This window comes from Gadus chalcogrammus, chromosome 3, assembly GCF_026213295.1.
Source record: "Gadus chalcogrammus isolate NIFS_2021 chromosome 3, NIFS_Gcha_1.0, whole genome shotgun sequence".
In the NCBI taxonomy this organism is placed as follows: domain Eukaryota; kingdom Metazoa; phylum Chordata; class Actinopteri; order Gadiformes; family Gadidae; genus Gadus; species Gadus chalcogrammus.
Window position 1 is genome coordinate 21,960,017 of NC_079414.1, and position 13,551 is coordinate 21,973,567.

Consider the following 13,551-nt stretch of genomic DNA (forward strand, 5'->3'; position numbering starts at 1 on the left):
GATGTGGTTAACAACACTGATATACAGTATATATATATATATATACATATATATTACATACACTTTCTGGAGAATCTCAGCACAGTTCAGGCAAACATAGAAGCTGTTATGGGTTGTTGACTATAAATGCTGTAAAACCTATTCTCGTGGAGGAGCCACAAAATGGATGCAGACTGCATCTATTATCTGCTTAGTACAGCGAATAGATCCTCAATACAAGGAGGTGCTTTCAGCGGCACTGGGTATTGTAGCTTTGGCGGGGCGTTCCGCTTGCTCAATGGAGAGTCCTCTCCTTGGGGAAGGCCCCACTCCAATTTGAATGGTTATTTTCTTTCTGCTAAACCAGCGTCACTTGTTTTGTGTCAGGTGAAAGGAGAAATGTGTGCGATGGGATAATGAGAGTGATAGGGAAGAACAGAATAGAAAATAGATTTATTTGGGGTTTTATTAGAGTTAGAGATGGTGCTGGATTAAAGATTGGTTCTAATAAGGTTAATAAGGGTTTTGCCACCTTTTCGGTTAGAAATTGTCACATTTTGGCCTTTTGATCTTTTATAAACTTTTATAAAATTTAGAAGCGTTTTTGTCATCAGTTGATGATACTTTTTCACGTGCAAAATGTAATATCTTTTATTGAATTTGTGGACTGGGTAAGATCCTGAAATAGGCAGCCCAATGTCCTGGATCAGTATAAATTTTGAATTGGGTATTTTTTTCTGTTTCTTCGTTTACCCCAAGAAACTAAATTGAATCTTGAGACACCGAAAGAGTCACCCCTTGATCTTTTGTCACATCTGTTGAAAATATTTTTATATCCGACAGCAATCAATAAAGCAAACCCAAAAAATCAATAAGTCTGTCTAGCCCCTTAAGAAATAATTGGACGAGCTCCCTGTCTCCCTACCTGTGTACATGTTTGTGTACACAGGTAGGAAGTGGTCACTCTCTCTATGACTAGTCTTCCAAAAGGATAGGCAGACCTTGACCTCAAACCGCCACTGGCATGTTACCACCCCCAATTAATGATTGTGTTGGGAAATTAGTGAGGAAATAAGTAAGCACAATGTACACATGCACAAAATACTAAATTTGACGCAAATGCATCAGGCACTGTGATCGGTGCCCTAGTGGACTTTTGTAGTGGATTGACGTTGCCGCTATGGTTGACAAACACAATGATGACGGTCAGCATTGGAATGCCGTGAGACCCAAGCTCCTCTCTGTTTTCCTGCTGCCCGGAATACTGAAACGTGACAGGTTGTTATCTATTGCCTTACTTAAGAAGAGTCGATAACAGAAGCCAACAATGGGTCCTCTTGTCAGATCAAAACAGGTGAACCATACAAATGCCTTCCCCTGAGAACGGAGGGAAAGTTTCCATTGCCCATGCAGCTCTCAATACATATCATGTGGGTGTTTGTTTAGCGCTTTAATATTTAAAACACACTGGTAACAGCAACACAACAAGAATATAACCACATTATCATTCCATAAATAACATGAAAATAACAAGTTTATTAACTTAGGAGGTAAATTAGCGAGAAGTTTGCAGGACGGACAAATGGATGACAAAAAGAACAGCTACTAACGGATTAAAATAAATACTAAAATAATCACTTCCTCCATCGGATCGACTTCCCTCCATCTCATCTCATCTTACCCTTCTATTCCTTTGGACGAATCTCTTCAATAAACAACCCCACCCCCTTTCCTCCACCTTTCCCTTCCTGAATCGGAAGGCTGAGAAGAGACCAGAAAGACAGAAGAAGGCGTGGGAGGAGGCAGAGCGGCGGGATCGAGTTAGGACCGAGGTAACGCACGTCAAAGAGGCGCCCGGCGTGGAGAGGGCGTTCACGACCAGTCAGACAGGCCCCCACCCTCGGGAGAGGGCGTTCGCGACCAGTCAGACAGGCCCCCACCCTCTGGAGAGGAACAATTCCGGACTGGAAAAAATAAACTAGGATGAGGATGAGGATGATGATGACGATGATGATGATGATGATGATGATGATATTCTTTGGGGCCGGTTCAGGCCGTGTCGGGCCCCGGGGAGGAGGCCTGTACGCGGGCGGCCAGGGAGCGGGTCAGGGCCCGCAGCGCCCCCTGGTTCTGGGGGGACTCCTGGCAGACCCGGTGCAGGATGGCGCTGACGGCGTGCACGCGCTCCCACTGCCGCCGCAGCGCCTCGTCCACGGCCTCGGGCGTGGACAGCGGCGTGTAGCGGCCGTCACGCACCGCCTGCAGCAGCTTGGCCCGGCCCTGGAGCGAGACCAGCTGGGACAGGTTCTGAACGGAGGGGGGGGGGGGGGGGAGGGGAGGGGAGGGGAGGGGAGGGGGAGGAAGAGGAGAGGGAGGAGGAAGAGAGGGAGGAGGAGGGGAGAGGGGGGAAAGGGAGAGGGATGAAGAGGAGAGGGAGGAGGAGAGGGAGGAAGAGGGAGGATGGGGAGGAAGAGGAGAGGGAGAGGAGAGGGAGGAGGTGGAGGAGGAGAGGGAGGAAGAGGAGTGGGAGGAGAGGGAGGGGGAGGAGGTAGAGGAGAGGAAGGAGGTGGAGGAAGAGGGAGACAGAGGAGAGGGAGGAAGAGGAGAGGGAGGAGAGGGAGGGGGAGGGAGGAAGAGGAGAGGGTGTTCAGCTCCGTGTTTTTTAAACCATTGGCTTACTGTTTAACGTACCTCCGTAAAACGCAAACCTCACACTCACATTTATTTAAGGTTTATTTGAAAAGGGACAGATAAAGAAACATAGACAAGCTTGAGACCGCCATCTGATGTTTGCATCATAGTGCTTTTATCGAAAGCTAATTAACGACTCCTGTGCCTGGTGGCGCTTTCGGTAAGCGCCATCGAGAGCAGAACGTGAGCCCTCACCCTCTCCTTGGTGTCCTGGAGGTTGTGGATGTCCGAGGTCATGTCGGCGTGGGTTCCTCGTAGCTCCGAAAGCTCCTGCTTCTTCTCTGATATGCCGAGGCCGAGACGCACCTGGCTCTCCTGCATCTCCTTGATCACCTCCTCGTTTTCTGACGCTTTCTAGGGGGTGGGGGGGGGGGGGGGGGGGCGGACATTACATTTACATTTAGGGCGTTTGGCAGGTACATTTGTACATTTGTCAGGAGAAAGAAAGACAACAAGATATTGCCGTCGGTACACTAAGGATTTTCATGTTCAAACAAGTGCCAAGCGCTAACAAATGCTAGGTTAACCAATTCCCCGGTCGGGGGCGGGGTCAGACACTGGGTGAGGGGGTCGGGGGCGGGGTCAGACACTGGGTGGAGGGGCCCGGGGGCGGGGTCAGAGACTGGCTGAAGGGGCCCGGGGGCGGGGTCAGGGGGCCCTGGGTACCTTGTTGGTGTCCAGGATCTTGCGGCGCAGGCCCTGGTTGGTGCGGTGCATCTGGCTGACGGTGGTGGTCTGCTTGCCATCACGGGCCCCCCCGGCCCCCCGCTCCGCCTGCAGCAGCAGGGTCTCCCGCCGCTCCACCGTGGCCTCGCTCTCCCGCAGCAGACGCTCCTGCTGCTTCTGCAGCTGGCCGTAGCGCACCTGGACGCGCACACACACACACACACACACACACACAGGCCGCGAACGTGAGCATTCACACACACACACACACACACACACACACACACAGACAAGCGCACAAACGTGAGCATGCACGCACCGAACACATAAACACACAGGCACACACACACACACACACACACAAACATGAACACAAAGACACTCTCAAGCACGAAGTCGCACATACACACATACACATACATACATACATAAAAACACTCAGGCAAGCAGGCACACACGCTCACACATACACATAAGGTACGTACACAAACAAACGCACACAAACACACTCAGACAAAGACACACGCCAACATACCCGTACACATGCATATACATAAACACACGTAAGCAGGCATGCACACATGCATACACAAACTCACACAAAACATATAAAAACCCACGCCACCACACGCACGCTTGCACACAAATAAACCCAAAGATACACGAGGTGTTTGTCTATGGCCCGTGGGGCGCCGCCGCCCTGCAGGCCAGAGAGCGGTACTGCAGGCCACGGTGCAGAAGGCGGTGGCTCCCACCTCCATGCGGTGGATCTCGGCCTTCATGGCCCTGATGTCCCCCTGGCCCGCGTCACAGTCCAGGGCGGCGCGCGTCTCCCTGGCCAGCTGGCTCTTCCTCTCCCACAGCATGACCTGCCGCCTGCACATGTGATCACATGGTCAGGCTCAGCCGGGCGGGCGGCGAGGCGAGAGAGACAAAGTAAACGGTCGTGGTGAACGGACTGCATTTAAACAGCGCTTTTCTAACCAGTGGCCACCCAAAGCGCCTTACGATATTGCCTGGCATTCACCCATACACTCATTCATGTGCACTGACGGCGGAGTCAACCACGCAGGGCGACAGCCAGCTCGTCAGGAGCATTCAGGGTGAGGTGTCTTGCTCAGGGACACCTTGACACTCCGGGAGGAGCCGGGGTTCGAACTAGCAACCTTCGGGTTGCCAGCCGCCCCGCCCTACCTCCTGAGCCACACGCGGCCCCATAAGAGAAGGTGGGACTGACTCTGCCTCCACCAGGCTGTTGATCAGCTTCTCCTTCTCCTCCTGGCTCTTCTCCAGCCTCATCAGCATGTCCACTGACTCCTTCTCTGCCTCCTGAACGCAGCGGGAGGGGGGGGGGGGGGACAGGTTAGAGATGATGCTGAAGGAAGGAATGCTTCGTCACAGCACCGATCGGACCACATTATGGATTAGGGATCGAACCCATGATACGTGCACGCACGCGCACACACACACACACACACACACACACACACACACACACACACACACACACACACACACACACACACACACACCCCCACACACACACACACGCACACTCACACGGATACACCCACACCCACACACACGTTGGGCGGGGGCGGACCTTGAGCTTCTGGGTGAACTCGGCCTCCATCAGGCTGTTGTCCTGCTCCAGGGCCTGCTGCTGCTGGTCGTTCTTGCTGATCAGGGAGCTGAGCTTCAGCATGTCCCCCCTCATCGAGGACATGCCCTTAGCCAGCTCCGCCTGCTCGCGCCGCTCCGCCTGCAGCTCACCTGCAGGGGGCGGCAGAGCGGACGGGGACCCCAGGTTAAGGGGGTGAAGAAGGGCACCAGCCTTAGGGTCCTCGTTAGGGTGTAGTTCACGTGAGACGTGTTAAAACACAAAACCCCTCTGAGCTTTAAATATTGTCTGTTATGACTGTACTAAAAAGGTGGAGGGGTGATCTCACCCTTATTGTACAGCAGGAACTTGTTTTGTGCACTCATAGCATTGTTTTGTAATGAATAACCACACTTGTCTTTTCACGGCAAAATATAATAAAATCCATGGAGGAAATTACCATGGAGGAAATTACTTCACGGATCATTAATTCTCAGAGAAGTGATACCTTTCAGCAGTGATGCTGTTTAAAAAATAAATAAATAAATAACAGTGGCTGCCTACATGTATGTGTGTGTTTGTCTGAGTCGCTCACTCTCTTCCGAAAAAGACTCAAGACTCACCTGTTCAGAGTCCACCTCGACTCTGCATAGCCACCTTCCCGCTTCTGACCACCATTGTACACTGTATTGTATTGTGTTGTATTGTAGTACTTAACTGTGTAGCAACTGCAGTAGCTGCTATCAGGGCTGTAACACGGGGAATTGATTGACCTAGCGTTCGTGGTACTTGCACTTGGTTCTATGAACATCCTTTCTGTACCGACAGCGATATATTGATGCACTTCTTATGACAAATGTACTTATTGTAAGTCGCTTTGGATAAAAGCGTCTGCTAAATGCCCTAAATGTAAATGTAAATGTAAATGTTTGTCTGTGCAATTGTGTGTCTGCGTGTGTATACGTTCATGTATCTGAGTCAGTGTGCATGTGTGCGCATGCACATGCGTGTGAATGTGTGCGTGCGTGCGTGCATGTTCTTCGTAGTGCATACTCTGGGTGCGTAGCTTCCTCTGCTGCAGGATGGTGTGCTGGGTGTGCAGCTTGCGGGTCTTCTCGCCGTTGGCCTGCCGCTCCTGGGTGAGAGCCACCAGCACCCCCTGCTGGACGCTCCAGCGATGCTGCTCCTTCTTGATGGACGCCTCCAGCTCCTCCAGCTGCCCGCCCAGGGCCTGGGCCTGCATCTGAAGAGGAGTCAGCTCCGCGCTCTGGGAGAGAGGTGGAGAGGAGGGGGGAGGAGGGGGGAGGAGAGGAGGGGAGAGGAGAGGAGGAGGGGGGAGGAGAGGAGGGGAGGGGGGAGGGGAGGAGGGGGGAGGAGGAGGATGGGGGAGGAGAGGAGAGGAGAGGAGAGAAGAGGAGAGGAGAGGAGAGGAGAAGAGGGGAGGGGAGAGGGGGGAAGAGAGGAGGGGAGAGGAGAGGAGGACAGGATAGGAGAGGAGAGGGGAGGAAGGGAGGGGAGGAGGAGAGGAGACGCCTGTTACTATGGCAACAGCAGAAAAACCTGTTCCTCTGCTCTCTGATTGGACAAGGCCCCGCCCATGGCTGGGATTCTGTTTTAATTTATTGAGTCATTTAGCAGATGGTTTCAACCAAAACGCAATTAATACGTTGACTCACAGTCCCTGTATTGAGGGAGTGTATTAAGTGAGTCATTGAGGAAGTGGTCGTATTCCAATAAGAAAAGTCAACACACATGGTCTGTAATGAAGGATTCTGCTTCCTCCTCCAAAGGGGTGATAAAGAAATCCACCATACAACACGTTAAATTAAGACCTCCCCATCTTCCTTTATCTGCATCCAGCAGCACAGAGCGCACCCTACAGTAGGTCTGACACTTCAGACAGGGTTTGGGTAGGAGTCTTATAAAGCGTGAACGTGGGGAGAGATAGATAACCCTAACCCTAACCCATATGGCCTCAGAGTACATCAAGAAGATCCATTGGCTTCACAGAGAAGGTGGGGAGGAGTTTGGAGTGAGGTATAGTTTGTTCGAATAAGGTTGAAGCAAGATGCGCCCATCAAGGGTCATTCATTTACATTAAAGTTAGCTGGTAAACTCAATTTACTCATTTTAAAAACTCATTTTACTACAAACACGGCGACCTACTATTACATAGACCCCTGGCGGTACACGGGGGTAATGCAGGTGGGCTTTTATGGTGTATTTATATTGAGAGTGTGTTTTTAGTTTGCGTACGAGGTGGTCCACGAAAGGTCTTAGTGGTGCATCTCAGATCAAATGTTAGCGATAGACGCTATGGGTAACAGTTGTGTGATTAGCACTCTCCCTTTCTCACTCTCACCCTCTCCCTCCCCCTCCCTTCCTTCCTCCCCTTCTCTCTCTCACCCACCCCCTCTCTCTCCCTCCCTCCCCCCCAGTCTCTCTCACTCCCCCTCTCCCTCCCCCCCCTTCTCCCTCCTCCTCACCCCGGTGCTGGCGGTGATCTTCTGGATCTTGCTGTTGTAGCCGTTGACCGTGGCTCCCCTCCCTCCCTCCCTCCCCCCTCCTCCCTCCCTCCCTCCTCCTCACCCCGGTGCTGGCGGTGATCTTCTGGATCTTGCTGTTGTAGCCGTTGACCGTGGCTCCCCTCCCTCCCTCCCTCCCCCCTCCTCCCTCCCTCCCCCTCCTCACCCCGGTGCTGGCGGTGATCTTCTGGATCTTGTTGTTGTAGCCATTGACGGTGGCCCCTCTCCCTCCCTCCCTCCCCCCTCTCCCCCTCCTCACCCCGGTGCTGGCGGTGATCTTCTGGATCTTGCTGTTGTAGCCATTGACGGTGGCCCCTCTCCCTCCCTCCCTCCCTCCCCCCTCCCTCTCTCCCCCTCCTCACCCCTGTGCTGGCGGTGATCTTCTGGATCTTGCTGTTGTAGCCGTTGACGGTGGCCTGGTTGCGCTCGATGACGGTCATGCAGCTGGTGACCTTGGCCTGGCTGGTGGCCAGGACGCGGTTCTGCTTGGAAACCACCGCCTCCAGCGAGGCCCGCTCCACCGCCAGGGCGTCCAGCCGGTGGCTGGCCTCGCTGCTCGCCAGCCCCGCCGCCGCCACCTCCGCCTCCAGCTTCCACAGCTGGCTCATCTGGGGTGAGGGTTATCGTATTAGTGTTTAATGACCGCTGGTCACATGATGAACCAATGGAAACAGTGAAGGTCAAATCCTGAGTTAAGGCTCATGGGCTAAACAAGCTAATGTGCTAACCATAAGCTAATATGCTAACCACAAGCTAATATGCTAACATAAGCTAATGTGCTAACAAGCTAATGTGCTAACCACAAGCTAATGTGCTAACCACAGACACATTTTTCTAACAAGCTAATGAGCCAACAAGTTAATTTTCTAGAAGGCTAATGTGCTAGTAAACTAACGTGCTAACCACATAGGCCTTGTGGTGACCCAGGTTTGGGTTCGTCCCTGCTGTAAAGGTCATTTTCTCTCTCTTTTCAACACCCTCACCTGTCTGGTTTCACCAGCTTTTCCGGAAAGAAAATTAAAAGCCCTTTCCGATATTCACGGGAAACGCTCAAAGTGACAACCCTAGCACCTGAGCTAATTGGCCCTTCTCTCCTTTTCACCAATTAGTCTCTTTTCTCATGCTGGCTTTTTCTTTTCCTTTATCTTTTTTGTTTCTATTTGTATGCTAGGTGCGGTTTGGGAGAGGTCAGTTTAGGCCTTGTTGACCTGAAGGAAAACCTGTGTTATCCTGCATAATCCCTATGATTCCTTAAATAGATATGTAAAAAAAAAAAGTACTAATTTGCTAAAAAATAAGCTAATGCTCTAACAAGTTTATTTGCCAACAAGCTAATGTCCTAACCATAAGCTAATGTGCTAATAAGCTAATGTTCTAACAAGCTAACCACAAGATAACGGGCTAATTAGCTAATATGCTAATGTACTAATAAGCTAATGTGCTAACAAGCTAACCTCATAGGCACAGGGCCTTGTGGGGACCCAGGTTTTGAGTCCTGAAGGTTATTTTCTCTGTCTTTCAACACTCGTGTCTTTTTTCACTGGCTTGTCAATATAGACGCTGAAAAGCCCGTCTCCAATACTCAACGAGGACCCTCCTTTTCCCAAAATCCAACAGAAGTGCTACAACATCGACGACAACAGATCGGAGCGCCAGGCGCGCCAGGTGCGTGACAGCTTCCTACCCGCTCCTTCTTGAGCGTGGCCATCTTGCCGGCCAGATGCTTGCTGTACTTGGCGTCCTTGTCGTGGATGAGCCCCTTCTGCATCTGGGTCACGACGCGCTCCTCCAGCTCCAGACGCACGCCGCTCTCCTTCTCCAGGCCCCGCCCCAGGCCGGTAAGCTCCGCCCGCTGCTCGCCCAGCAGCTAGCGGCGGCCACGGTGCACACACACACACACACACACACACACACACACACACACACACACACACACACACACACACACACACACACACACACACACACACACACACACACACACACACACACACAGGAGGGTGGTTGGGGGGTGTGGGGTAGATGACAAAGTCAGATGTATGGTTATATACAATGATATCATGGGTCAAGGAGGCAAAACATTTATAAAGAAACAACACATTTAGGGTTAAACTGTCGCTACAGATGCAATGTCAATGCATTCAAAGGGATCGCCCCCTTTGGGCCCAAGAAACACAGATTCAAGTACCAGAAAGTACACACAGACATCAAATCGTACAGAGTCCCCCTCCAACAGTAGCATGTGAGAACAGGTGCTTACACAACAGAGCTACACAACAGAGCAGGTCCACAGAGCTACACAACAGAGCAGGTCCACAGAGCTACACAACAGAGCAGGTCCACAGAGCTACACAACAGTCCAGCCAGGTGCTAACCACACAGAGCTCCGTCCGCATCCCGTCGTACCACTTGGAGGTTAGCGTGGCGGCGCTCCGTCTCCGTCAGCGTGCGGGCGTAGGTGCTGTACTCGGCCTGCAGCGCCTCCTGCCGGGCCCGGCTCTTGGCGATCAGCTTGGTGGAGTTGACGGCGTCCAGCTGGGCCCTCTTCAGCTGCAGGGTGAGCGCCTCGTTCTTCTCCTGCTCCCGGACGATCGACCGGCGGTACCCTTCCAACTCCCCCTCCAGGGCCCGGGACTGCTGCTGCCCCAGGCTGCAGGCGGCATGGGGGGGGGGGGGGGGGTTTGTGGGTGTGGGTGTGTGTGTGTGTGTGTACATGTGTGTGTGTGTGTGTGTATGTTTGTACATGTGTGTTTTTGTGTGTGTGCGTGTGTATGTGTGCGAGTGCATGTGCATGTTTGTGTTTACACGTTTGTGCGTGTGTGAGTGGGTGTGTCAGTGTGTGTGTTTAAGTTTGCGTGTGCGTGTGCGAGTGAAAGTGCGATCACATGTGCATGTTTGTGTGCAATTGGATGTGCGTGTGTACGAGTGTGTCCATGTGTGTGTGTGCGTGTGTGCGTGCAGGTCTCACCGCAGGGCGTCCTGCATGGCGCTGAAGGCCTCGTCCCGTCTGCGCATGCCCACCAGGCTGCTGTCCCACTGCTGCAGCAGCTGTCTCTTCTCCATGGCCAGGGAATCCGTCTCCAGCTGGACCTACATGCACACACGCATAGTGTGTACGTACACACACACAAGTTTATAGGCACATACACACAGAGACACACATGAAAAAGGCGCACATACACACACGCGCACGTAGATGCACACACACAGACAGACACACACGTATACGCAGACATGCACACACACAAACACAAATGTAAGGGCACCAAAATACACAAAGTTGTATATAAATGCGTGCACGTACATAAACAGGCACACGTATGCTCACACACACACACACACACACACACACACACACACACACACACACACACACACACACACACACACACACACACACACACACACACACACACACACACACACACACACACACACACAAAGAGATTTACAGATACTGGTGGTCATTCAAGGAGGCCCTTTAGGCCAGTTAGGTGAATTGCTCATTTTACTAACCCTACTTTTTACACCAGACAGGAGTCATTGGTGAACAGTGGAACCCAAACGTTAAGGTGAAGAAAAACAATCTAACTAGACAACGGTGGGTCTCGAACCCGCCATCTCCGGCTCTGGAGACTGACTCCTTATCCATTAGGCGCCAATGGGCCCTGTGATTTGAACGTCCCACGGTGTTTCCACCCCTGCACTCCCTGGATGCGTGTGAAGCAGGCTCTCGTGTGTAGCGTGACCCACCTCAGACAGGGTCTCGCTGACCGCCTGCGTCTCCCGTTTCTGGGCGGCGCCCTGGGCTTCGTACACGGCCGCCTCCTCCGTCACCCTCTCCAGGTCTTTGGTCAGACGGTCCACGTACAGGTCCTGCACACGGCGGGGAAAGGCAGGCCACGTCAGCGGGCCGGATGCGACAGGCCGGAGGGCCGTGATCCCCGGGGATACTCGGCACTCATTCATGATCTGCTGCTGTGTGTTCCAGTGCTCCGTCTCAAAGGCTTCTTCCATTCGATTCTGGGCTTACTTCCTCATGCCTTTAGACGTATAAGGGTTAGCACGGTGTCGTGGAATGGACCCAAGTGAGGTCAAAGTCGACTTTATTGTCCATTTCAAAATATGTGCCAGACACACAGAGGAATCAACCGTGCATTTATCACCGACCCACGGTTTAATAAGAAGGTGATACAATTTGTATATATTAATAAGAACAAAAGGATAAAATTAGGTCAAATACGATTTACAATAAATCAATTCTAATTAAAGCACAAGGTAAGGCAAAACAAAACGGTGTACATGTGAAAATAAAATCAAAACTAAATGAATAAATTGTAATGACTAATATGGGGAACATTATTTGAACATTATTATTTAAACCTTTTGAGAACTGTAACCATTGAGTGCTACACGAATGACCAGACTTTAACAGACTTAGCCCCCCATGCTGTCCGCGCAAACAGGACACCCGCTGGTGTCACCTAGAGGGAACAGCTCACCTGCTTGTACTTGTACAGCTCCGCCTGGCTCTTCTCGGCCTGCGCCTTGCGCGTGGCGTTCCTCATGGCCTCGATGTCAGCACCCAGCTCGGTGTTCACCTCCTGCATGTAGGAGAGGCGACGCAAGAGGTTCTCCTTCTCCGTCCGCAGCGTGGAGACTACAGAGGAGGAGGAGGGGGGGGGGGGGGGGGAGAGGAGGAGGAAGAGGAGGAGGAGGAGGGGGGAGTAGGGGGGAGGAGGAGGAAAAGGAGGGAGGAGGGGGAAAAGGAGGGAGGAGGGGGAGGAGGAGGAGGAGGAGGAGGAAGAGGAGGAGAATTTCACAGCAGAACAAACACGGTAATTAACAACAAGAGACGCGACATGTCAAGAGAAGGGAGGCGGGAGGTAGTGGGAGGTAGTGGAGCCTCACCCTGGCTCCTCTCCTGGGCCACCTCGCTGGTGGTGCGGCTGTACTGCTTCTTGACCACCTCCAGCTTCTCCTGGGCCTCCCGGCGGTCGGAGGCCGTCTGGGCGGAGGTCCGGTGGTGGTCCTCCAGCTGGGACTGGCGCCGGGCCAGCGCCGCCTGCACCTGGTACACCTTCTCCCCCAGCTCCTGCACCCCCTTGGCCTCCGCCTTCAGCTGGGCATTCTGGGTGGAGGGGGAGCCGGGTGCAGACAGGGACAGGAAGGTACGGCCATTTATTTATTTTATCAATTTAAATGAATCTAATTGCATTTAATTTAATTAATTTAGTTAATTTAAGTGATTTAATTTAATTTGGTTTTTTAATTGTATTTATTAATTTCATTAATTTAATTGTAATTGTGGTAATTAATTGTATCTTATTTAATTGTATTGCTTATTTTATTATATTAAAGCAGTAAAACAAATTACATTCTTTACATTTTTATTTTAACATTACTTTTAAACAATTTCAGAACATTCATACACACACACACACACACACACACACACACACACACACTACATATGACAGATGACTCCATAGTACAGCAGGCCTTCCCAGCCATACAGTCAGCCATAGAGGGGTTCATACCTTATCCTTCAGGTCCAGTTCGAGTCTCTGCAGCTTCCTGGTCAGCTGGTTCTTCAGAGCGTTCTGGAACCCTCTGACCAGAGGCTGGAGGCAGACAGAACCTTCGCTCAAACCACACTTCAAGCTGTGCTCTTATTTTCTCCTCAGCGTTGTAGCTGTGAAACCAGCCATTAGTAGACAATATCTACCGCATAAACGCAAGCACTCAGATACACATAATTCAATAAAAGGATTATTTACAATCTACTTTTTCCATTTTAGGGTTATCCACAATCATAATGAAAACTTAATCATTCAAACACGTTCTGGAAAGTGACAGATTATTTCGGGAGTGTTTGTGATGCTAACATGGTCGGGGTCAAGAATGATCTTTTCTTCTTCCTCGTCCTCCTCTTCCTCCCTGCTCCCCTCTGCTGTGGGGAACCAAGGGGTCGTTTGATCTTCATCAACATCGTCTGGCTCTAAAATCCAGAGAGGGAACAGAATTTTAACGGTTCAAATTCACGATCAAGCCTGCTCTCAAACAAACCGAGTCTCTCAGTGGCGGCTG

At 51.6% G+C, this 13,551-nt stretch overlaps 1 protein-coding gene across 1 annotated transcript in view; it reads right to left on the reverse strand.

Moving 5' to 3' along the window:
- Positions 1-1,204: 1,204 nt before the first annotated feature.
- The window catches only part of ccdc40 (coiled-coil domain containing 40), a 16,847-nt gene continuing 4,500 nt past the window's right edge, over positions 1,205-13,551 (reverse strand). The window contains exons 4-19 of the mRNA XM_056586779.1: positions 13,350-13,462; positions 13,002-13,085; positions 12,373-12,592; positions 11,964-12,121; positions 11,215-11,337; positions 10,430-10,551; positions 9,868-10,111; positions 9,146-9,328; positions 7,824-8,069; positions 5,990-6,203; positions 4,940-5,109; positions 4,574-4,665; positions 4,092-4,212; positions 3,337-3,534; positions 2,866-3,024; positions 1,205-2,286 (exon numbers count right to left, since the gene is read on the reverse strand). Coding sequence (XP_056442754.1) covers positions 2,029-2,286; positions 2,866-3,024; positions 3,337-3,534; positions 4,092-4,212; positions 4,574-4,665; positions 4,940-5,109; positions 5,990-6,203; positions 7,824-8,069; positions 9,146-9,328; positions 9,868-10,111; positions 10,430-10,551; positions 11,215-11,337; positions 11,964-12,121; positions 12,373-12,592; positions 13,002-13,085; positions 13,350-13,462 — 2,705 coding nt within the window. The 3' untranslated portion in view covers positions 1,205-2,028. The remainder of the gene's footprint in view (positions 2,287-2,865; positions 3,025-3,336; positions 3,535-4,091; positions 4,213-4,573; positions 4,666-4,939; positions 5,110-5,989; positions 6,204-7,823; positions 8,070-9,145; positions 9,329-9,867; positions 10,112-10,429; positions 10,552-11,214; positions 11,338-11,963; positions 12,122-12,372; positions 12,593-13,001; positions 13,086-13,349; positions 13,463-13,551) is intronic.